Genomic DNA, 25,813 nt, shown 5'->3' with positions numbered 1-25,813 from the left:
AATACCACAAGTTTAGGTTAGTATAAGATTTGTTTATGAGATTTTGGTACAAAGATGTTCTTACATAGGTATAATTCTAAAAATTCACAGATTGCTTCAAAATGAGGGGCCACAATTCTAATGAATGGGGTGGAAGAGACACTTATTTAGCTATTAGGAGATTTTTTAAAAAATATTTATATATTTTATTAATATTAGGAAATATTTTGTCATTCATATACTTTATTATTTATATATTTGGAAAATTTCAAGAGGTATATTTATTTTAGAAAATTCCCCTCAAAAACATGCTTCAACCTGTTAGAAAGGATGGCTACTTACTTAGGAAAAGTAAAAAACTTTATTTTCTGATCCAGGGCTAGGTTTTAAAAATGTGTTGTGGAGTTGGGGGTATATGGTCTCAATGTGTGTGTGTATGTGTGTGTGTGTGTGAGAGAGAGGGGGGGGGAGAGAAAGAGAAGGAGAAAGAGAAAGAGAGAGACAGACAGAGACAGACAGAGACAGACAGAGAGAGATGGGTAAAAGTAGAGTGAGATAAATCTTTAGAAAAATGTCTCTAGTTCCTCTGCTTAGAACCAATATAATTGAAAAGGCATGAATATGAAGAGACCTGGTTGTAAGTGGAGCTTAATAACTGCACAAGGTCAGATTATTCCTCTCTCATATGGACAGAGGGACAAATTTCATACTCATTTCTGAGCTCTATTTTCACATTATATATTTATTAGTAATCTCAAAAAAAAAAAAAGGAAAACATGTAATATCCTGACTTTGGGTTTTCTTTTTATGATACTGGCTTCCCTAGCTTTAAGAATTATTAAAAAAGATGTTGCATTATCAATTAATGCTATATTTTATACTAATGTGTATGCTTGTATGCAAAGTAACTATATAAATCAGCACATGGGGTTTTAATGCTTCCTCTTATTTGGGGCAATTTCTTGGGAAATACAATATTTGGAAAGATACACTTGAAATTCTTCTAACTGATTCGGGGTTATATGTACATAATTTTGTGGAGGTGCTTTCTGTGAAGTGCTGGATTTGGGGGATGAGTATTATATATTGACATACAAGGACTATTGCTTGCATTGCCTGTAAAGAGTCCTTTGTGGTGGAGGGGGCTTATTGTAACACACTGTGATAGGTTTTTTGAATGACATTGTAACTCTGTGCTATGTATACTCTGTCCTCTTTTCTGTCCTCTTTTCTCTGTTTATGTCCTCCTCACTGGTAACTTACTGTAGACTTTAGCTTAAATATCATCTGTTCTGGGAAACTTTTCACAAGGGACTGATATCTAGTTGCTTCTGCACTTCTCCAATCAGAGTTCTTGCCAAACTCTGCCTTGAGTGATCGGCTTTTGGTCTGCTGATAGGAATAAGTGAACACAGTCCTTCCATTCTAGAATGATAACTTGGCTTTCCTCATAGTATTTTGTTGTTGGTGGTGGTAGTGGTGTTTGTGGGTGGAGCTTGAACTCTGGGCCTGAGTACTGTCACTGAGTGATTTTGCTCAAGGCTAGTGCTCTACCACTTTGGGCTACAGGTCCAGTGCCAGTTTTCTGGTAGTTAATTGAAGATAAGAGTCACACAGACTTTCCTGCCTGGACTGGCTTTGAGCTGTGAGCCTCAGATCTCAGCCTCTTGAGTAGCTAGGATTATAGGTATGAGCCACCAGTGCCCAGATCCTTATAATATTTTCATATGTCCTGATAAGGTGGTTCCTCACATAATGAACCATAACAACCACTAGAACTGTGGTATTCTAAGTCACCAACTTCCACTTTTCCTTGATAGTTACACATTTACCATAAATTATGTCATTTATGCCATCTGTATTTCCTTCAAATATTTAATGAATCAGTTCTTCAGGAATTAATGCCTGTATGTAGTAAAAGAGTACACTGTTTTTTTTTAAACAATTTAAATTTTATTGGTTTTGTTTACATAATAAGAAATCAGCAACTTCAGTGGTTGCCACTTTTTAAGTGACCACAGGAAAAAAAGCAAGATATAGAACTATTTTACATGTTTATGTTACAATTTTATAAAATTAGCTACAGTTTACTCGTGTTTTGTTATCACTAGTGTTTTTTTGGCCGTATATGCAAGTTGTTGATACTGAAAGGTGGTTGAACACATACCCATTAACAAATAAAGGAGAGATAAGGTTAAAATCACTTAGGATTGTACATTAGGATTTTACTTAACATTCTTGTTAGTATTGCTTTGTCAGTTACTATATTAAACTCTTCTTGGTATTAGAAAATACAAAGTTAGATAGTAGCACCTTTCATTTTGGTTTTAATTATGCAAAGAAAGCACTTGCATTTCTTGCCCCTGTTTACATGTTAAAGTTTTGAACCAAATATTTTCCACATTTTATGTGTATATTATACAAAATAATGAGTTTCCTGTTGATATTTTACTATATGCATATAAAGTACTTTGATCAGAAGAAGTGCATTAATACTGTGTGCATGCAGGTTAAAAAACTGGCAAGATGATTACAGCTCTCTATGCTGAATGGGGAAGAAAAGGGTATTAGGATAAAAATGAGAAGGTTATTAGGACATAAAAACTTAGGACATAATAATAAAATTGATCTAAACCTCAACAGGAATTAAAAAAAAATATATGCACATGCTGCGAAAACATTAGTGACCTAAAGTTAATTTCAGATTGAATATCTGAAAAGTCTTTTACGCTGACAAGGTTTGAAAAAGAATAGGAAGAACTTAGGAAACAAGACCTCTGGGTGACTTGTGAACAGAATCCATGGGGCATGGGGATTAATTATTGTCCTTTCTTTGTGACATGGTTGCATTTTGGTTTATTGTATATGGTCTCACAAGGTTTGGCAGAAAATAGCATTCCTAGCTGATTTCCAACATGTGGTCTGGCTTACTAAAAGGAAAAAGAAGGGGTGGGGAGGGGTAGATTCAATTTGGTTATATTTTAAGACAGAGTTGAAGCTCTTGGGCTCCTTTTGTTCCTGAAGTCACTCTGAGAACACTGCCCTGGGTTTTGCTGGAACAGAATCAGGACCTTTTGCATGGATGTGACAGGCAATGACGAACACCAGGCTAAGAATGGGAATATGTCCCCATGGATTTCCTCCAACCCCACCTCATTTCCTCTCTCTTCCGTTTCTGTGGTGCATACTTTCACACACTTCTCATCTGGACTTAACCTAAGGCACTTTGTGGAGAAGCTTAAAAATTTAGGCAAAAATGCACAAAGTAAAGTGATCTTTTTTTTCCCCCCTAAAGGGTTCCACTAAAGCAATTTGCCCTTGAATTGATAGAAAAAGCACTATATCCAGAACCTCTCTATTGCTTATGTACAAATATAATGTAAAAATTAGTAATCAGCCTTATAGGTAGCTGCTAAATTGACTAATCTGTGTGATTGTAAAAGAGAGAATTTTAACTGCAATATGCTAGAGACCACTTTGCCCACAGCATGGCTCTGCTGCACATGGACACTGAACCAGACAATTCACATTCTGTCCATTATTGGGTCACTGGCATCTCTCTGTCCTAAAAACATGAACGCTGGGGCCTGCCCTTTGTTTTTATCATCTCCATGTAGTGTAGGTGACTATGTATTTACAGACAATACCGAACAAATAGAACTTAAACTACAACAATGAAGGAATTGTTTAATAATATAAAAAATACTGTAGGTAGTTGTAAGATCTCAAAAGAGTATGTTGTGTTAGCAACTGCAATCCATCTTTCTCTTTGAGACCTGTGATCCGAGCTAAATGTAGAGTATGATGATTTTCCAAAAGCAACCTTGATCTCTTAGACACTTCCTTCCTTATCATAAATGTTTCTAATGTTCCCTAAATCCACCAGCTAACCAGCTTTCACTTTTTGCATCCAATTACAGTCAGACCAAGGGTGTGACATTCTTTTCTTTTTTTCAAAGTTGTTTAATTAAAAAAAATTGCAACTGAGGAATCAAAACTTCATTAAAAAATTTAGCTTCACCATGACTCATCTTCCTTTGTCCCGATTCATATAATTTAACAATGAACCTCATTTAAGATAAAGTGGCAGATGAATACACTGGAAGCTACTAAAAGCTATGCTGGAGTGCTAAGTATAATGGAAAACGTTAAGTGCTTTCCCCATGAAGTGTCTCAGTTCTCATGGCCTTTCCACTTTCCTTCTTGTGTTGTAAAGAGCTCATTAGATGTCAAAGCAATCTCCCTTACATTGTCACATGGATTTGTGTGAACATACAGCTTTGTGTTTTGTTTTGGAAATGGATTTGTCCCATTTTAATGACTTCTGTCCAAAATAAAGAGAATGAGATTAAGATTCCCTCTCTCAAGATGAGCTGTACTTATTACTAGAACGGAAGTTGTCATATCCGTGATCATGAGCTTTGAACTTTAAGCAGGACTGCTTTTCCTCCAAGGACTGTTTTTCTTCAAATGACTGGCACCAGCAGCACAAGCATGACTGTACAAAACAAAGTAATGTGTCACATGCTGACATTTGTCACACCGTCACCCTTCCTCCTGCTCTCGGAGCTCTGGCTTTCATGCAGAATCGGAAGTTCTGGGGCCCTTTCTGCTCCAGGCTCTCTAGTTTTTCCCCTTAAAAAGACTTTTTTTCACTAAAAAAATACCAAAAGAGAAAACATCTATATAATTAAAATTAATCACCAAGAAGACACTACTCTTCTTGGTATTAACTCTCGGTGACTTGGTTGCTCTTATGATGTGATAAATGTAGAATGTAAAACTTTCTTCCTTGGAAACAGAAATATAATCTCATGCATGACTGTATTTGTCCATGTATATATACAATTTATTTCAATGGGATACCATTATATATATACTGTATAACTTGTTTTACCTTATGTGATAGTACTATAAGTATCTTTTAATCATAGTATTATAATAGCCCTTTTCAATATGCACAAAAGGAATATAGAACATTTAAGAGTATGCATTTAATTTTTCCTTTAAAGTTTTTTTTAAAAAATCCCAAAATTTGTTCACCATCTGTTTTATGAAAAACTATGTGTGAAAAAATAGGTTTGTTGTTTTCAGTTTTTAAAATAAGGGAGTTGATCTTATAAGTGTTCTTTACCTCCCTAAAAGAATGAGTTGTCATTACCTGACTTTTGAAATGGTAACCCCTCTGTACAATACCTTAATAATAACAAAAGAATATTTTTTAAAAAATCTGACTTATGGCCAGGTATTGGTAAATACCCTTGTAATCCTAGCTATGCAGGAGTCTGAAATCTGAGGATTGTGGTTCAAAGCCAACCTGAGGAAGAAAGCCTGTGAAACTTTTATCTTGAGTTAACCACTAAAAAAGCTAGAAATAGAGCTGTGGCTCAAGTGGCAGAATTCTATGCATGAGCAAAAAAAGCTCAGGGACAGTGCCCAGGCCCTGAATTCAAGCCCCAGGACTGGTACAAATCAATCAATCAATCAATAAATCAATAGATTAATTAAAAATGGGAGTTATGAATGAGCAAAGAATTTTATAGACTGTTGTAGTGTAACTAGGAAAGCAAATCTTTGTATTTTCAATGATAAAAGACTAGAGACAATGACTCATTCCGATGCAAGGAGAAGGTATAGTTTATTTTGAATTGGATTGTTAAACAAAATAATGAATGTATAAATGGAAGTTAAAGTGTAAAGCTGAATGAGTACTAATTAAACATCTTACACATTGAACAGCAGCTCTGCTGTACATAGAAAGTGGAAAAGAAGAGGTAGAACCTGATTCTAAATTTTAATTTGATTTGCTATGTCTTTTTGTTTCCTACTGCTACCCCCAACTTCTGCCCAAGTGGTGGGGACAAAGCCCAGGGCCTTGTGCAAATGCTATACACTGAGCTAACTAGCTCCAGTCCTTTGACGTATTGTTCTTTTAGTCTGTGTGAAAAAGGGAGTCACATTTCTGATACAAATTGTGACTGAATAGTCCCACATCTGCCAAGTACAGAGGAACAATGCCTTTAATCATGTTTACAGTTTTTACTTTATTTGTGTGATACCTGTCACAATGCTTTCTTTTATTTTTCAGTACTGAGACTTGAATTCAGAACTTGTGCAAGCCTTTCCCAGTCCTGTTGCTTTTAGTTTGTTTTTCAGATAGGTTCTGGCACTTTTTCCTTGGCTAATTTTGAGTCTCTTCCCTCTGCCTTCTAAGGAACTAAAATTATAGGCATGCTCCTGAGCAATTTTATGAGTACAACTGATTGGCAAAAGCTGTAGGGAGTGTCTGGCTAGCACTGATAGACAAATATCATCTGTAATGATTTTTAAGCAGAAGTCATACTTTAAAATAATCATCCATAATATAGTACAAAAGAACACTAAACAATTATCTGAATCTCTCCAGCTAGAAACACTAATAATTTTCAAGGGTTAAATTTTACATCATACTACAAAAAACTTCTGTTTTAGAATAGTCTCTTACCTTAAAACAGTTTTTGAACCTTTTGCTCACCAAGTACAGAGCAATTGGATTAATGCAGGAATTCAAGGAGGCCATATTGATGCCAATATAATCCAATACCAACAAAAAGCTGCCGAAACCAAAATGAACAAATAAATAGCCAACAAAAACAAAGTATCTGTCAAAAAATAATCCACATTGAGTGGAATATTGCACATTTTTGTAGTTTTGTGAAGAAAAGAATTAGCCAGTGATTCTGAGGTTTTTTTTTTAATTTGCTTTTAGTGATGACTTCTGTGTCTGTTTGTCTCTAGCATTCTGTCTCTGTCTTCTCCACTGCCTTCCCCCATCCCCTCCTACCTTGTAAAGTAAAATTTCATTTGGAACTACGAAGGCTGGATGAAAAGAAAGGATTGACAAGTGCCAGGGAGAATCAGATCTGATATGGTCAATCTCTCCACTCCCCCATCGATGTGACAACTCTTCCTCCCTGTTCCCAGAGTTCTCTTAGGCCCCTTATTTCTCCTATGACACAGGAGTGAAAAGCAAAACTGGAAGTCTTAATTGCTCCCAAAGATTAGAAAAGTGGCACTCTCTCTGCCCATGAAAAGGATCGATGGAAACACTTCTGAATGGCACCTAATTACAGGATGATTTCTGTTATACCTTTCTTACCTTAGAAGTTCACATCTGTTGGGATCACTCTGATCATAAAGTGTGAGCTTCAAAATCCTGCCCAGATGAAGGGGAAGCCAACAGAGAGCAAATACCAGGACTAGGCAAAACACTGTTTTGGCCACTTCTCGCCTCTGAAATAAAACCACAACCATACCCTTAAAAGTGATTTCTTCCTATTCAAAAGTTCTTTCCAAACAGAATACTTAGTATGATTTACAAAATCCAGTGACATTTGAAAAGACTCAGGATGCTCAGCTTTCAAGTGAAGAGTGAATGTTAATTAGAACTAAAATGACTAGAGAGTCATCTCTTAAAAGTGACAGTTCTCTTTGGAACTTTTTAGAATGTATAGAATATCTCTAATTAGACAAACCATAAGTAAGAACATGGAAATATGCTTTGGTGTATGATTTAGCTTTGATATCATCATAATTTTTCTCAGTATTGTAATTACAGCCTTGGGCTGCTCATCTCGCATCTTCTTACCTGCTTTAAGTGATCATTTAAGGCAATTTGCATGCCACTTTTCTTTCTCAGCATTTCACATGTCATCAGGGTATAAAAAAATGCAGTGATGGCCAATGGCAAGCAGAAATAGAAACTGAATAGCCACCAATCTTTAGCTTTCTTGTAAAACTAGGGAGAAGAGAGAATTTCGTGGTTAATACTTAAATTACATATATATATATATATATATATATATATATATAAATGTTTTTCTGGTATTTGGAATTGAACTCAGGTCCTCTTACCTGCTAGCCAAATGTTCTCCCACTTGAATCATGCTATACTAAATGTTAAACTTTAGAAAAAATATTCATCAAGGATTAATTTGCTTCTAATATGAATTTATTTTATAAATATTATATAGAACTTTTCAGCCTACATCTGCTGAACAAATAATTAAAGAGATGCATTAAATGAAACTTTCCAAAACATGTTTCAGTTATCTGGGAAAGTATAGCAACTATGTCCAATATATTGGGTAAAATTTAATATTTACCATTTCCACTTCACATAAGCAGGCTATCATTAGAGGATTATTTGTGCTTAATATCTTACCTGAAAATGTAAAGATATTTTAATACTTAGGTGAAATTTTCACTTTTTATTAAGTGTGTTTAATGGTCAGTTACAAAAAGGTATGTTAACAATTAAGATCAGTATTATATAAATCTAAGTCAATTAAAATTATCAAATATTCATGAGTCCTTGTCTTTTCTCTTATTCTTTTTCTATTCTTCCACTTTTTTCTAAAAGTGTTGTTTTATCTGTATCTGTGCCTATGTGGCATACCCTGTCTTTTTACTAGTAAGGCAACAATATCATTTTCAAGTTCATGCTAATCTCCTTCATTATGCTCTTACTTCCCGGGATATATTCCATTCACAAAGTTTTATACAGTCATCTTATAAATAATGGAAAATAGAAATTAATCCCTGGTAATAGTTAGACAAACCCCTTTTGCATTAACATCTTTCCACCTATTCTGTTGAAAATATCTTTTTATTTTAGTGTTTTTGTTTGGAGTCTAATATCATTGTTCCTTTCTTCCCAATCAAATAATTCTTTTTTTCCTTGTGCTGGGGCTTGAATTTGGGTTGAGTGCTGTCCCTGAGCTTTTCTGCTGAAGGTCAGTTCTGTACCACTTAAGCAAAGCTCCACTTTTGGCTTTTTTTGGTAGTTAGAGGTAAAAATCTCATAGACTTTCCTGCCTGGGCTGCCTTCAAACCACGATCCTCATATCTCTGCCTTCTGAGTAGCTAGGATTATAGGCATGAGCCACTGGCACACTGCTCAACCATTATTTAATAAATGGCCAAGATTTTTTTAATGCCAAGGCAGTTTTCCTTTTGCCATCAGAGCAATAGATGGTCCAGCAGAATCCACTCATACCAGGTTTTGAATCATCCTTGCCTTTTGTGACTGTTGAGCTGTCTTACACAGATTGTAGAGCAGTAAAAAGTTCTGAATGGTCTTTGAGTACAAAAATTATAATTTTTACATCAGTTCTCATGTGAACTTGGTTTATGTTTGTTCGTAAGATTCAGGGTTCTCAGGGAATGCTCTGGATTCTTGCAAGTTGGGTCATTATTTATGGTTATGGGATCTATACTCTTAATTTCTGCCAGTAATAAACTCGTAAACTAACAGCTTCCTAAGGAAGAGGGACTAGAAAAAAAAGTAGCTAATATTCAGGAAGAAATATCAGCAAAAGAAAGGAAATAAAAGGAAAATTTACCTGCATGAAGGCTGTTTGCTGTACAGGATGCAACATACAAATATGTAGATGTCTTCCTTGGTAGTCCATGGAAATCATGTCAAAAGCTATAGCTTCAGGGACAGCCAGAACTATGGAGGCCACCCAAATTAAAGCAATTTCTACTGCCGTCCATTTTGGAACACCAATTCCTTTAATGCGACTCCACGACGCAACAGCTCGATATCTGGAGATGAAAATAGAACTGTTTTCCAAGCTGGGAGAGCTTGGTTTTATTGAATTTACGTAGTTTATTTCCTAAACAAATAGTAGCAACAGCAGTATCATGCTTAGGATCTTTTGTGACTAAAAAAAAAAAAAAACCCTCACCTGTCAATACTTAGAGCACATAGACTCAGCACAGTGATTCCCACAGAGGCCTTCTGTATGAAAGGCACCAGCTTACACATCTCAACTCCAAATGGCCAGTCCTTTGCGAGGAGCTGCATAGAGACACATGAAACTCAGTTAGAGAGCCTTACAAAGGCCCCCTCTGAATGGCATTACTACAATAACACATTACTTACAGAGTAATTAATATGTATGGTTCTTACTCTCGTAGACAACTCCTTTGTAAAGCACCAGTGTTTAATATGTACAACAAGAGAAAAGGTTGGGAATAATAAAGACATGGCTAGTTATTGAGAATTCATCATGCTATATAATAAGCGTAGTTGGGATTCCTCTGGGCACAGTGGGAAGCTATACACTATCATACAGACTCAAAGCTCAGGTCAAGGACAAACCAAAGTGTAGACTAGTTTAAAACAGATGATAAATATTTCTTAGTGGAAGAGACTAGAGTATTCCTATGGAACAGTACTTATTATACTTATTATAAGAACAACTTATTCTTTGGTGTAACCAATTTCTTTAATTGGATAGTAACTCAGAGTAATCACATTGCTCTCTGAGCACATTAGTAGCTTCCTGTTACACTGTGGCTGACTCTAGCTCTTTCTCTATCTTAGAAGGTTCTTTAATAAAAAAAAATCTTGGCTAAGTCTCTTACTTCTTTCTGGTTGCTCAAGTCTCTTTCCAATATAACCTACTTTGACCACGTTGTTAAATACAGTAGTAATGGTCAGATCTTTCCATTTCCCTGATCTTATCCCACTTTGTCTTTTATCTGTTCTAGTTCTGGGACTTGAATTCAGGACCTAGATGCTGTCCTTGAGCTTTCTTGCTCATGGCTAGTACCATACCACTTGAGCAATTGCTCTATTTCTAGCTTTTTGGTGATTAGAGATGAATCTTATGGACTTTCCTGTCCAGGCTGACTTTGAATGTTGATCCTCAGATCTCAGTCTCTTGAGTGGCTAGTATTACAGACATGAAATACTAGTGCCCAGACTCACTTCTATTTTTTCAATAGCAATTGTCACTTCCTATTGCATAGAACACTTACTTGGTTGCTTGTTTTTTACTGTCTCCCTTCTTAGACAGAATATCAATTCTTCAATTGCCTAGGATAATGTCTGACACAAAGTAAATAAAAGCTTAAGAAACATATATGCTATCTATCTAATATCAGTAATACAATGAACCTATTCTTGGTATTAAATATATGTGATTTCTCTTTATCTGACTACAGACTAATGACACTACCCATCATTAAATGTAGTTATTTTCTTTTCTTTGGACAAATTGTCACTAATGAATTGTGGTAGATGAACCACTCTAAGTAAACATGTGGATGTAATGCTTTTGAGGTTTTAAGCACAAAGAAAATTATTTTAAGTCTTTGGGTTGAAAAATTATTTTAGAAATACCTTCCAAAGTGAAAACTATTTTGAAACATAATTGGGCATGTCTGACCTTTAACTAGGCTAACATATGTGCCTCATTATGAATAGAATTTCATTTCTAAACTAAATGTGACAAATTACACAGATATATGGAACCAATGCTGGAAGACTTAAGATATATGTGTTTAAGGTAGAGCTCTGACCTACAGAGCAAGGTAAAGTTAACAGAGCAGTGAAGAGACAGCTCTAACCAAAGTCATTGGATTCATGAAGAGAATGAGGAGTGATGGATCTGGAATAATTAATCCCCATTTGAAAGGAGCATCTGCCAAGAAACATCATGCTAGGAACCCCATATATATATATATACACACACACACATATATGTATGTGTATATACATACATATGTATCTTGAATTTTCATAAGGGACCAGAGGTAGAATTTTTATATGACATCTGACAATTTATAAAAGCTACTGGCTAATTCATATTTTAAAAAGGTAATACAACATACTGTTGTATTAACCAATCTTGTGACTTCTGGATTAATCAATTGAATTAAACCCTTAACTCTCCTTTGTTAGTTGATTCAGTAAGTATTGAGTATTCAAACTTGCCAAGAACTGTTTTGTATACAGGATGCATGAAAAACTACTATTGAACATGTAAACCACCCTGCTCTCGTGGATCGTAGAGTCTGGTTAGGGAGACATAAAAAGCTACCAATATTAGATATGTTGCCAAATAGAAACAATCCTCTCAAGATGATGATGGTAGGATTTGGTGCTTTCTTTCTTTCTTTTTTTTAAAGATTAAGTAGTTGTGCAAAGAGATTACAAGAGGTACTTTCTTCATAGACTTCTCAACAAGATCCCTTGGAAGATATAAAAACTTAACTAAAACAAGGGATTGTACCATACAAAGAGAATCTGCAAAGTGCTAGACATCAACTCAAGCCTGATGAACTGCAGAGACAGCAAGAAGGCTTCAAGACTGGAACTTAGTAGCCTAGCCAAGTAGAGAGGAGATGGAGTTGTAGATGTAATGTGAATGCTTTTTTTTTTTTTTTAAGGAAAATTTACTGCAGCGTTTGAGTGGGAAAAGGGCATGATATTGTTTATCATTGTTAAAAATGTCATTCTGGATGCTCAGTTTAGAATAGAATATGTGGTCAAGATGTAAGCACTGGAAAGAACTGGTTGTAGGCTAGGACCATGTGATTCTCTTGTAACTGAGCCTTCATGGGTAAATTAATGAAATGTTTTTCTTGTAAGAAGCCTATCCCAGTGTCCCTCCCTAGTTCAAGCTATAAAACCAAGACAGAGCACATTCTTTCTTTTCTCTGGTCAAGCTAACCAGAGTGAACATGTTCTCTCCCTTCCATTCCTATGATTGTAACTATTGTAGCTCTCATTCAAACCTTGCCTTCTTGGTTGCAGAGAAATGAAATAAAGGTATCACAAGATGATTTATAGGACTGTACATCACTTAGTGGCCTCACAGATGACACCTGGGTCAAAAATCTCCAAATCTTGACTTTTATCAACTCGTGAAAGTACTAGTTGGCCTCTGGGCTCCCCTTTCTGTGAACTTTTCCCGTATATAACCCACAACCATGCTTGCTGGGGAAGGTGGATGTGAGGCCTTGATTCTCTCATTCTCCATAGATACCTTTCTCTACTCTCAGCGTTAATGTTCGGTATTTTGTTCATATCACGCATCCAAGTTTGGGGATTTGGTAGCCAGGATTGCCTAGGATGGATTTGCACCTTGGACAAGTTGACTACTTTCAGAGTCACTAATGTTTGTCCTATTTGTCTTGGAACATCTTCTCTGAGGATATAATTAAAAAATGCTTTGAAAGAAATAATTTCTAATTATGCATCTATTCAAAGTGATAAAGGGTTACTTTTATGGTGAAAATAACTCAAAAACCATATTGCCTTAGGCATCACCTGAAAATTATATGTTTCATGGAGAACACAATCTGCCAGAAAGGCAGAGCAATGGATGACACTTCTAAAGAACTGTGATAGAAATCAGTTTGACATGGGATAAGGGGGTTACTTTTTCTTTGCTTTGGGTAAGAAAGGAATGGAGGAATAGGCTCCAATTCCATCCATATGGATTAACGTATAGAGATCATTCCAGGTACCTCCCACCAGAGGGAGACCTGACTGTAGAAAGAGAAATCTGTTACTAGTTGTTTGGAAATGAGGTTCCCCCTTCCTCCCCCCCCCCCCCCCCCCCCGTTCCCAAATATCATATAGTTCCCACAAACATTCCTCTTTATCACTTTAAGGCTAGAGACTGAGTCCTTATATTCTGGAAATAAAAACAAAACAAAGCAAAACAAGGGACTGAGGAGTAACTTGGTATAAAGTGGAGCAGACCTTGTTATCTGGATACCCACTGGGCTGTTAACCTTTCAGGGATTAATGCTTGAATATATCACACCCAAGTCAAGCTTGACCTGCTAGAGTCTGACTCCAAAGCAACCAAAAAAATTGGTGGATAACCAGTATGACAACTTAAATTGCTCTTCAAAGAAGCTGCTTCTAAAGATCAATAGCTAAGACTATATGTGATTTCAGTTGCATCGTTATTAACACAGTTATTCATTCCTAGCTACATTTTTGTCATTTCCCTGAAAACTAACCACTATAATTCCATTTAAATTATTTCTTGATTCTTGTATTTGTATAGAAAGACAATTGTACGACCCAGATTTCCCTGGCTAGAGCAGAAAAGCACTGATAATAGGCTTTGTCATCCAAAACCCCTTATGGTTGATGATCATACCAATCCCTTGGTTTTACCAGTAACTAACTCTTTTAGGGTTCCTGTACAATATAATAAAAAAAACTCTCTAGAGCAAATACTGAATAAGGGTAATAACCATCTTAGAGCTGGTGTACACCCACACCTAGAGAGAACTTGTCTATTGGTTATTTGTCCACACTTCTTTAAGTCTTCCACAGAGAAGCTTGAGCTTTGTCCCATACCCTATGGTCATGAATTGTCCTGAGCTTATCAATATAATCACAGTCAGCTAGCTATTTGATGATAATTTTCTGCTAAATTCTGCGTAAGGAAAGCCACTTTGAGGGCCTCCCAGGACTACTTTGATGAAGAAATAGCCATACTCTTTCCTTTTGGTCAGTGTATAGAGGGGTCAATATTTGGGACATTCAGAGTTTACACTCCTCCTAGTATAAATCTTTAAAGGTTTTTGCAATCAACAAATCTGAGAAATAAAACATCAAGTAAAATGTCAAACCACAATGGTTACAGACTCCAGGTTTGGTACAGTCCAGGAAACTGAGACCCAAGATACAGAGCTCAATTTAAATAATTTATTAAGCATCCGATGTGTTCTGGTAGGATACTTGTTTGTTTACGGGAGCTTTGAAGGAATTTCACAGACAAGTAAACATCTGGTTATCTGGAGAATAGAGTGGACTTGTCTACTGGTTATCTGTCCAAACTTCTTTCCAGCCACCACCAGTTCCAAGAAACAAAGCACTTGATCAGTTTTCTAAAAGTGTTCTCAAGAACTGAGAGGTGGGGCTGGGAAGGTGGCTCAGTGGTAGAGTGCTTGCCTTGCATGCCTGAGGCCTTGGGTTCGATTCCCTCAGCACCACATAAGCAAAAAGAAAAAAGCCGGAAGTGGTGCTGTGTCTCAAGTGGTAGAGCACTAGCCTTGAGCTGAAGAACTGAGGGACAGTGCCCAGGCCCAGAGTTCAGGCCCAACTGGACCCCCCCCCAAAAAAAAAGAACTGAGAGGTGGCACATTCCTGTACTCCCCACTAAGATATATGATATAAGATTGATGAGCTATAAATGTTTACCCAGGAATCAGAGAGATGGTTTTTGGTATAGATTCAACAGACTCTTCTTGCCCCAGGTGAGGTAAGGACTCTATGGGCACAGGCTAAGGAATCCATCACTTTAGAGACAATAGTATCTTTAGCCAACACAGCTGCCTTTTGCTGGTTATTTTGTAGTAGTTTCTGGGCATTTCTGCCTGTGTTACTTTGAGCTTGTCTGTTCTATTTCCTAAGTTGTTAGGATTGCAGATGTGAGCCACTGACATCCTATCTATCCTTCCTTCCTCCCTCCTTCCCATCCTTTCTTCCTGCTTTCCTTCCATCCTCCCTCCCTCCCTCCCTCCCTTCCTTCCTTCCTTCCTTCCTTCCTTCCTTCCTTCCTTCCTTCCTTCCTTCCTTCCTTCCTTCCTTTCCTCCTTCCTTCCTTTCTTTCCTCCTTCCTTCCTTTCATCCTCTCTCCTTCCCTCCCTTCCTTCCTTTTTCATTTATCTAACTATCCATTCACTTATTTTTCTATTGGTTCTGTTTCTGCAGAGAAACTCAGATCAACATACCTAGCAATTTTTTTATCCATATAATGTCCAAACATTGGCATATTTTTGAAAAATATTTTTGTCTCAAAGTATTTCCAAATAGATACAGCTGGTAGATGGAGGGGTAGCAGTCTGGCCAATGAAAATGAACCCAGCACTGAACTCAGGCACAGTTTTGTGGTTGTTATTGCTTTTGGCTCAACCTAAAAATTGGATCATTGCTCTTCATACCACCAGGAGGCCTGTAGCCCAACCTCTGACCCATGCAATCAGAGAAGATAGGGCAACATAAACTAAAACTTGTGACAATCTTCTTAAGTTCAACAGAGATAGTAGGGAACCTAATCATAACTGAGGGATTACAACTTCTGGATCTACAATTTTGAAAGACAAGGGACTGAAGAAGAGAGAATATTGACCTTCATCAGCTTTCAGTATCTCCAGCTTTCCATTCAAAACTGGATGCTACTGGCTCTGAGAGACTGGAGAAGATGTGGGAAGAGTATGTTTTGTGGCCTCCATAGTTTTCTACTGAGAAAGCTAGCTGTTGCAGGCTCTTCTGTGTCCCTCGTCTAAAAAGCTCAACCTCTGCCTCGCTCTGGCTAGAAGATCTTTGGAGACAGAAACTATTTCTGCTACTGAAGATCATCGCTGTCCTTCACAGCCTCTGGCAGCACAGATGTGGGGCAAGTTAGTGCCTGGAGCTTGTTTAAAATGCAGACATCAAATTCTTGTCTAATAGTAAACAATGTCTTGGATGTAGGAAAGCAGTAACATTCTATTAGGAAATCACTCTACACCAAGAAGCTGTTTTTAATAGTTGATGATTTAAAAAAAAATTCTATGACCGTTGGAATTTATTCTTTTACCTGACTGGCAAAAATACCCATATCTAGCACCTCAGACTTCCAATCCAACAAGCTATCTTTCCCCTCACCTCAACAGAATCAAAGAAGTCACTTTTGTTAAGAAGAAACTAATTTAACTTAAAATCTAGCAATAGCACATTTTTTTTTTGGGTCCTGTCATGGGACCTGAACTCTGGGCCTGGGCACTGTCCCTCAGCTCTTCAGCTCAAGGCTAGCGCTCTACCAGTTGAGCCACAGCACCACTTTTGGCTATTTTTCTTTTTGCTTATGTGGTGCTGAGGAATCGAACCCAGGGCCTCATGCATGCAAGGCAAGCGCTCTACCACTGAGCCACCTTCCCAGCCCACACATTTCTTATTCTCTGTTTTTATTCTCTTCCTTTGGATGTTACTCTATCAATTAGATAAATGAAGGAAATGGTCTGGATACTGAAGACAAATCAAACATATCAGAAAGGTCAGCATGTAGTGTATTTAGCATGTGCAAGGCTCTGAAGTCAACCTCTAGAACCCACAAAAGATAAAAATGTGAAAAAAAGTTAAATCTCTGATCACAAAAAAAGTTGTTAGACTTCTGCATCAGCCTAGTAGCCTTCCACATGAATTAAATTCCCTGGTCTTGTTTAAAATTAAGTTTGAATATATATCACCTAATATTTACCAAAGGTAAGGTAGTAATGAAATAAGACACGTGGTTTACAGATCACATGTCTTATTTCATGGAATAGCCATTGACGGAGTTAGGTCCTACAGACATTTTGGTGTTCAATCAACAAATGAAGGCTTCTGTTTGTTTTGGCTGATTTCTACTGGAGATGTATATTACTTCTGTAGCATATTTCTTTTGTATGGTAAAAACTAACCAACACTAGACTGAAAGAAGACATGACCATACTGATGATAAGGCTATTCTAGAAAAGCTACAATTTCATAAGATGAAAGAAAAAAGGAAAGTGGACCTCATTAAGTTACTTTTATAATAAATTGTAAAATTATTTTTATATTATATTTTTTAAAAGTTCTACAAGTTAAATATCATGAATAGGAAATATTCTTTCTTTAAGGTATTAGGAAAACGTAAAACCTCTCCTACTGGGAGATTTACATTTTCATTTTTCTTTTTAATTAAAAATCACATTCTTGAGAAATTAAATGCGGGAGGAGGAATAACCTGTTAATTCTCAGCTAATGTCAAAAGGAACCAAACCCCATAAAGTCAGGAAATGCCAAAGTTAATCATCTTGCACTAGTAAGTAAATGTCCATTTGCCTCATTAACCACACATGCCAACCATTACATGCGATTTTCTTTTTTTTTTCATTTTCAAAGTTAAGATTATACACTGAGCTTTAACTGTTTACTTGTTTTTAAAGTATTTTACAACATTTAGAATGCCTAAGACATGTGGTACACTGGGTCACTCATTAGACACTTGTTAAGTAAACATGGATAAATAAGTAATTGCCTGTGATCATATGAAAGGAAGAAAAACTATATTAAAACAACATAGTAAGGAAGATACTCTGCTCCATCTCATGATAAATTGTAAGCATTTCTTTCAAATGTGGCAACACAGAAGTGTTTTTACAGTAAGAATCAAAGTAGCAAAATAATGGAGTGGATGTGTCAACAACTTCATGAAAGGAGATGCTTTGTTTTTATCTTGGTTATCTGTAGCAGATAAGTTTTTTTCTGTGTTTAAACTAGCGTTTTAATCAGATAGGACATCCTCATTGCCACCACTTATCCACCAGCTTCTTTGCATTCTATGTGGGAATAAATAAGGGAAGTCCTTAACCCCACATAGAATGCAAAGGAAGCTGGTGGATAGGTGCTTACATAGTACCCATGATTGAAGGACAAATAGAAATGACAAGTTCTACTATGCACTAGTCAAAATGCACTTAGCTGCTTAAAGATTAGATTATAAGGGGTACAAATATGTGGGTCAGAAATAATGCCAGTGCGGAAGTGGTGCTGTGGCTCAATTGGTAGAGCGCTAGCCTTGAGCTGAAGAGCTGAGGGACAGTGCCCAGGCCCAGAGTTCAGGCCCCACGACCGACACACAAAAAAAAAGAAAAGAAAAGAAAAGAAAAGAAAAAAGAAACAATGCCAGTGCTTCTTCCAGAAGCCCTGTTAGGTAGGTCACGCTGTTCACAGTGACTCTTGGAGTTGTATAAAATAGAGACCCCAGGAACCATATCGTGCACACATATTGTGTGTGCCATATAGTGTATTACACCTGTAATCCTAGCTACTCAAGAGGCTCAGATTTGAGGTTCTTGATTTGAAGCCATCCTGGGTAGGAGAGTTTGTGAGATCTCCAACTTACCACCAGAAAACTGGAAGTAGAGCTGTGGCTCAAAGTGGTAGAGTGCTAGCCTTGGGTGAAAGAGCTCAGAGACAGCCACCAAGCCTGAGTCCAATCCCCAGGACCAGCAACCACAACAAAAGAAGCAGTTGCCAAGAGTCAGTGCCTTGCTTATACCTGTAATTCTAGCTACTGGGAAGCCTGTCCAGCCTGGCAGAAAAGTTCTTGTGACTCTCTTTTCTCTAATTAATCACCAAAAGCCTGGAAGTAGGGCTATGCCTCAAGTGGTAGAGCACCAGCCTTGAGTGAAAAAAAACTAAGGGATAGTTCCCAAGCCCTGAATTCAAGCCCAAGTACATGCGCCCTTGTGTGCGTATGCGTGTGCACGCATGCACGTGTGTGCGCGCACACACACACACACACAGCATTCTACTAGCCTAGGAAGATTCTCATTAAACTTCCTGAAATTGTGCTGAAGATCAGTTTTCTGAAAATCAGTTAAAATTCTTAAGACAAAACCTCTAGGAAAACTAGAGATAGAAAAGTTTTTTAAATCATTTCCTAGGAGACATTGTACTTCATCTCAAGTATATTTCCCTGAAAGCATCACATTGAAATTTATTTCCAAGTCTGCCAGAGATCAGTAAAGAAATGGATAACTATTCTTGTATGATGAGAAATAAACTTTAAAATGTTGCAATAGATTTTGCTTGTAAAATTTCTTGGACACCTATTTTGAAAAGATCCAACTAAGAGGACCTAAAACCATGAGGTTCATTTATCTGAATCTTCTAAGATCTTGTGAATGCAGAAGAGATGGGAAAACAGCAGCCCTGGGATCTTGGGCTCAGAACACACTAGAAAGAACTCACTGCTTACACCTCATTCTATCAGTGTAATATCTCATAGGATGCTGAGAAGCAACTGTTGAAAGACGTCTGATGTCTATGGAATCTAATATTTAATGTAGTTGAGGAGTCAGTGTATGGTGTAAGCGTCCTGAGCTTGGTCTTCCTTCTTTCTGGAAACTACAATAAAACTGAAACAGAGAAGAGAAGGGATACAGGTCAGAAGATAAGAATATGATTTAGAACCTCTTGGATGCAGAATTGTGTGAGAAATGTTTCGATCTATGTCGCTAATAAGTTTCTGACTCAGAATGGTTTTATCTCCACCTCCCTCATGCTCCCTATTCACCTTCTTCTTTTCTAACCAATACATTTTGGTTATTTTCTTATTCTTTTATATTTTTATCAGAGGGTCTATGGAAAAGGAGAGGGAGAAGGAAGAGAAAGAGAGAGAGAGAGAGTAATAATTTTAAAATAAAAACACTGGGAATAAAAGAAGTCTAAAATTAGATAAGTTTTGGCCACTATATACCCATATACCACACTGAGCTATCTGTTTCTCAAACATAACCACCCTCTATTTGACTTTGCAAAGCTCTGAAAGAGACTTTCACATCATAAATTATATTGCAAATCTTATTTCAGCCCAGGCTTTCTGTCAACACCGTTTAAAGTACTTAATCATTTATTAGCATTTGACCTGTTTCTCTAAAAATAATCAACTATAGCATATCAACCACACAAAGCTAACCTTATATGGCTGGATGTGTTTGTGAAATGGAGACTATGGCTCCCTTGGCCTTGAGACAAAGGATCGTGGCCATGTTGTACAACTACAGAAATAACTCCAGTCTTAAACAACTCTCTTTAAATGAACAGAGAGAAATGTAAAGCCTTTGGAAAATAAGCCTTACAATATTGAAAGAAACATTACCTTGACAGTTTTAGAGGCTTGGATTTATGGAATGACCAAGTGTCAGGGCAAAGGTAAACAGAGTCAACTAGAGAACCTTTCAGTGTGTAAGGCCTAGTATTTGCCAACCATTATGTCACAGGAATCTATAGCCAACTTGTGAAGCAATCTATTGGGGATGCAAAGTCTTGAGGGTCTGGGTTCTTTGAATTCAACTGTGGATTTGGTTATTTGACCAACACCTTCAAACAGATAGGATCACAAGCTGTCTTCTTATTCAGCTGAACATTTATAAAATATGTGTATAAAAAGTCCATTGATCTCATGTCTTACCTAAGACAGCATCTTTTATCTGCAAGTACTGGTTAGTATGTTGAAGGCACTATGCTAGATGTATGCTGAGTGACCCCAATCACTCAGAGCTGACAGTCTTACTCTTTGTTAGCACTTGTTCAAAGATAATAGCTTATATGTGCTTACCTTGTGCTCTTTCAAATGTTTTTGCTTTATAAATGGATCTCAAAGGTATTGCTGACTCCATTGTTGGTATAAAATGCTTCTACTACTAAACTATCTTTGCATGTTACTAAATGATTGCTGAAACATCTCAGTTAATACCTTAGGCAATAAGAACAGTATTAAGGCTGGGCATCACTGGCTCATACCTGTAAACATAGCTACTCAGGAGGCTGAGATTTTAGGATTGCTGTCCAAAGCCAGCTTGGGCAAGAAAGCCTGTGAGAGTCTTAGCTCCAATTAACAACCAAAAAAGCAAGAAGTGGAGCTGTGGCTCAAGAGGTAGAGCATTAAGCTTGGAGCACAACAGCTCAGGTAGAATTCAAGCCCTAGAATTGGCAAAGGAAAAAAAAGTATTAATAAGTTCGTACCTTCATTGGTTTCATTATTACAAGTACAGCTGACTGATAGGAAAACTATAACTTCAAAAATTAAATTTAAAAGTGTGTCATCAGTTTTTAAATTCAGTGACAAAATTAGTTCATTGGACAAAAACCCGTTAGGTACTAACAGGTACTAACTAGTAATGCTAGCGAGAAAGGTGAGGTGGTTCAGAAAGATAATTCTGATTGTCACAAGCAGAAGGCGTCTGATTCTTTGCAAACGTCCTTTGTTCAAAACTCATTTGGTGGCTCAGTGAAGCAAGTCCACATTTTGACACGCCAGCATTTCAGTGCCTCTGCCCACCCCATCTTGACTAGTTAAACGTTAAAGATCAGCAATTCTGTCAGCACTTGGAAGGCAGCCTCCTTGCCTACCGAGTCTTAATGGCAAACCATCTCAAAGCATGTCTGGGTGACCTGGCTCATTTCGACCTCTCCACCACCACTGAACACCTGACAACAGTTGGATCCTTATCAAGCTGGTTAATATGGTTCTTGGTAATGTGCTTTATCCATCGACATGCAGATGGTTTTCTCAAATATCTCTTTGTGGTGCATTTATATGGATAATTGAATCACTATAATTTTCAAATATTGCTTTATGGGTAAGCACATTGAATTTGAAAAAATGTATTTTATCTATTATAATAATATACTTTTATATAATATACAATATTATATAATATGATTTTATATAATATACATATAATATATAATATAATATATAATATATATTATGGTCTCATGATAGATATGAATGCCAACTTAGATGGTACTCCTCTTACGTAAATTACCACCTTGCTGAGATCACAAACAGCTTAATGGTTGATGTGGGATCTTACTAACATTTTACCTGGTCTAGCCTCAAACCATGATCCTCCTGATCTCTGCCTTCCTAATAGTTGAGATTACAGCTATGTGGCCTCCACACAGCTTTGATGTCTGTACTACCACCAATTAGTAGTGAGGTAACAGCTTCTCACTATGCAACCCTATGCACTGTAGCATGTGCAGAAATGGCATAGTAAGTAGCATGTAAGTAAAGAAAAATTCACTTTAACTTCAGATATTTAAACATTGGATTTTTGGATCATGTGAACATTGGGCCTGGATAACTCAGACATATTCATTAGAGAAATTTATAAGTGGATATTGAAAAGTTATATAAAATAGTAATGAGGACTAAGAGTATGATAATTTTGAAGTACAAAATAGCAATGTCTATCAAAATTACAAATGCATACACTGGTTGACTTAGTAAGTATTCTAGTTTGAGAAATTTTCCCTCTAGTCATAGTTATAACATGTGTGTCAACCTGAGCATACAAAATGTTATTTGTAGCCATGTCTATAACAACATTCCAAACATAAATTGCCATTCTTATTCAAATACAAGCACATACATATTTGAATGGCATTTTCTTGTTTATTATTTACCTATCTACTTGTGTATTTATTAATTTACATAATGTTCAATATTTTATAAATGTATACATTCCTCTGTAATTTTAAATATTCACTATGGATATGGTTGAATTTTTCCTTTCCATCACATATATATATATATATATATATATATATATGTATGTATGTATGTATGTATGTATATTACTGAATGCAGCCTCTTGAGCAACACCTCCAGTCCTCCATCTGTTTTATCTTGTTCAATGTAGGCACAGCATATATGTGCTGAGGGAAGAGTGGCTTACACCTGAGTATTTGAAGTGTTGTCTGTATTAGGTCTATATTAGTGTTGTCTGAAATTAGGGCCCACTCTTGGTAGTGGGACCTAATTTTATGAGATGAATTTGTTTCTAAGCAGTATAGATGATAGGACAGCTATATTTGTAATGATTCTTTGGTTTAATGTAGTCTATTCAAGATAGGTTGAACAGAATGGATGGTTTCAGGAGAAAGGATATAACTTTTCAGGGAAATACTAAAGGGTCTGAAATGAAAGAAACTGTATATGCTTAACCAGATATTCCTGGGTTTATCATAAAGTACTCATTTGACCACACAGAAAATGTAATAGTTCTGGAAGATCTAATTGACATCTGGTCGGCAGACAGCACAACACCCTTAGTTGAATGTCCTCACTTTACCCTTCCACACAGGACTTTAGCTGCTGACTGCTTCCACAAGATCTCCCATGCCTTCCCTAAACAGAATTTGCTTGGAATTGTGTGCAAACCCACCAAAAAACTAGGTGATACATTTCTTTAGGGGGCTAGGGGGTCTTGTCTCATTTTTCTTTTAATTTCTATCAACACTTTTATACTTGAAAATTTCTCAGATCAGATGTTTTGAATTGACACTCTTCTGTCAAAAATGCCATGGTAGATCTTAATCTGGGATACCATAAGAAATAAACTGGCCACTCAGCACCCTACTAGGGGTTTGACTGCACTTAAGGGGCTAATTTGCAGCCCACATTCCCCTAAGCAAATCTGCGGAGTTCATTAGAAATACATGTTACCCAAAGTTTTAGAAATTATTACACATCCTCAACTGATTACCCATTTCTGGGAGTAGTATTTCCCTTCAAAGTCTGTATCTTAATCTGAGTCTCATCTGTAAGCCTGAGAAATGTCTGGAATTCCCTTAAACGGTAGCTGTTGGGATTAGGATTTCCAGAGATTCGGGGAGGGACACATAGATCCTCCCCACCTTTCCAACCCTACTGCCTACTTGCCCTTGTACAAAGGTCAGGGCTGATCTTAGGTGCATTCTTATTTCCTAACACTTGTGTTTTTGTATGTGACTTTCTATTGTTGCGGATGGTGGAGAAACAGTTTTAAATAGTTGTATCACTTTTTATTTCCAGTTCTTTTACTCAGGCTGTTTTTCTTCACACGACAAATTCCCAGAAGGTAGACACTAGTAGCCTTATTGGAGAGGTGGGGAAACTGGGGCTCAAGAAGTATTGGATTAGAACCCAGAGTTCCAAAGCAACCTGGAGTAAACTATGAATGTTAAGTCCTGCCTTTGATACCTATGCAAATCACACAGTACTGTTCATGGCTGAAAGTATTACAGGCTGTGACAGGTTCTTGGTTCTTTTCATAAAATAATCAATGATGAGCAACTACAGGGTTTGTACTTGAAATGTGACAGCTTTGGACCTGAGCTCCACCTCTACTTCTGATATTCATTGTGAGATCATGAGCATTTTATTAGTATGTTGTAAAATGGGGTTGCTGGAAAGAAGAAAAGGAAAGAAGACATCTAACCTAGGGCCTGGACCATTGCAGACATGCAATGAAGAGTAGGGAACAACATTTTTGCCGGCAAACTGTATTGTATCACTAGTCTGAGGGCCTTTTTCTTCCAAACCATTTATTTATTAAAAACATATTCCCATGGCCTACTTTGAGCAGCCACCCAGACAGTGCTTTCTGGAGTATTAACATCACCAGGTATCCTAAGATGCCGATGTTAATTTAAAGAAATATGGAATAGACTTGCACTCCTAACATTTGCAGTGATAGCAATGCTGGTGAGCCATGGCCCACACTCTTGAAGCAAGAAGATGTACCCGGACAGCAGACCAGGGATGCCTTGGTCTTAATTACACAGAGCAGATGTTTTATACACAAATTGCTATGATCCTGCCCAGAATGTCTAATTCAGCAGGTGTCGGGTGTCTCGGAAAGATCACGGTTTAAAAACAAAACAAAACAAAAAGCTCCCAGTGATTGTGAGCCTGCTAGTCAGAGTACTACACTTGTCCTGATTGGCAGGAGGCTGTTAAGTGAACAATCAGAAGAGAATTGTCGTTAGTTCCAATAGGCAATGGCTTTGGGGAAATCATTTTTAGGGAGCACCCTATAAAAGCTGTCTCCTCTGACACGTCTAGCCGGCCCCTTCCCTAAGCCCGCCAGAATGTCAGAGCGTTACCTTATAGACATTGATGGGGATGTCAATGATGATGTGTAGCAGGTCCCCCAGCGCCAGGCTGGCGATCAGAATATTGGGGCCATTCCTCATGCACTTGTTCTTATAGATGATTCTCAACAGCGTGGAGTTTCCAATGATACCCAGCACGAATACGAGGCAGGACACAACGGTGTTGATGTATTTGAAAGTCTCCTTGATCTCGATGTTTCCTTGGCATGGGGGAGGGGGCTGGAACCGCGGCGGCGGGGCTGCAGCCGCGGCCCCTCCTTTAGTCACCTCTGCAGGTGTTGGTGACCAAGACAGACTGGAGTTCGAATCATGTATCCAGGAGGTCTTCGTGGGTGGCATCATGATATCTTCGGTCCCCTGAAATGAGCTGGTGGCTCCGGCAGGCGGGAGTCCACTCTCTTCTCCCCAGACCCCCACCAGGCCACAGGCAAGAACCAACGCCATCAGGGCGCGTCTGCCCGGGCTTGGCGGCGGCTGCATGCCCATGCTTGCTGCTTGCACTGAGCTTCGGTGTGGCCGCTGCTGCGCTGTTGACAGTCTGGAGACCCGGCTGGGGAATGAAGACCAGACTCG

At 37.5% G+C, this 25,813-nt stretch overlaps 1 protein-coding gene across 1 annotated transcript; it reads right to left on the bottom strand.

Moving 5' to 3' along the window:
- Positions 1 to 1,915: 1,915 nt before the first annotated feature.
- Positions 1,916 to 25,813, bottom strand: Ednrb (endothelin receptor type B). The gene is made up of 7 exons (XM_070002773.1): positions 25,232 to 25,813; positions 9,711 to 9,823; positions 9,363 to 9,567; positions 7,607 to 7,756; positions 7,118 to 7,251; positions 6,464 to 6,572; positions 1,916 to 4,477 (listed from the first exon to the last, which is right to left on the bottom strand). The coding sequence occupies exons 1-7, from the start codon at positions 25,724 to 25,726 to the stop codon at positions 4,343 to 4,345; spliced, it is 1,341 nt and encodes a 446-aa protein (XP_069858874.1). The 5' UTR covers positions 25,727 to 25,813; the 3' UTR covers positions 1,916 to 4,342.

The sequence above is a fragment of the Dipodomys merriami genome, unplaced genomic scaffold (genome assembly GCF_024711535.1).
Source record: "Dipodomys merriami isolate MVZ:Mamm:240054 unplaced genomic scaffold, mDipMer1.0.p SCAF_6, whole genome shotgun sequence".
NCBI classification, from domain to species: Eukaryota; Metazoa; Chordata; class Mammalia; order Rodentia; family Heteromyidae; genus Dipodomys; species Dipodomys merriami.
The sequence above is the reverse complement of the archived record's forward strand: the minus strand, read 5'-3'. Positions and strand labels throughout refer to the sequence as shown.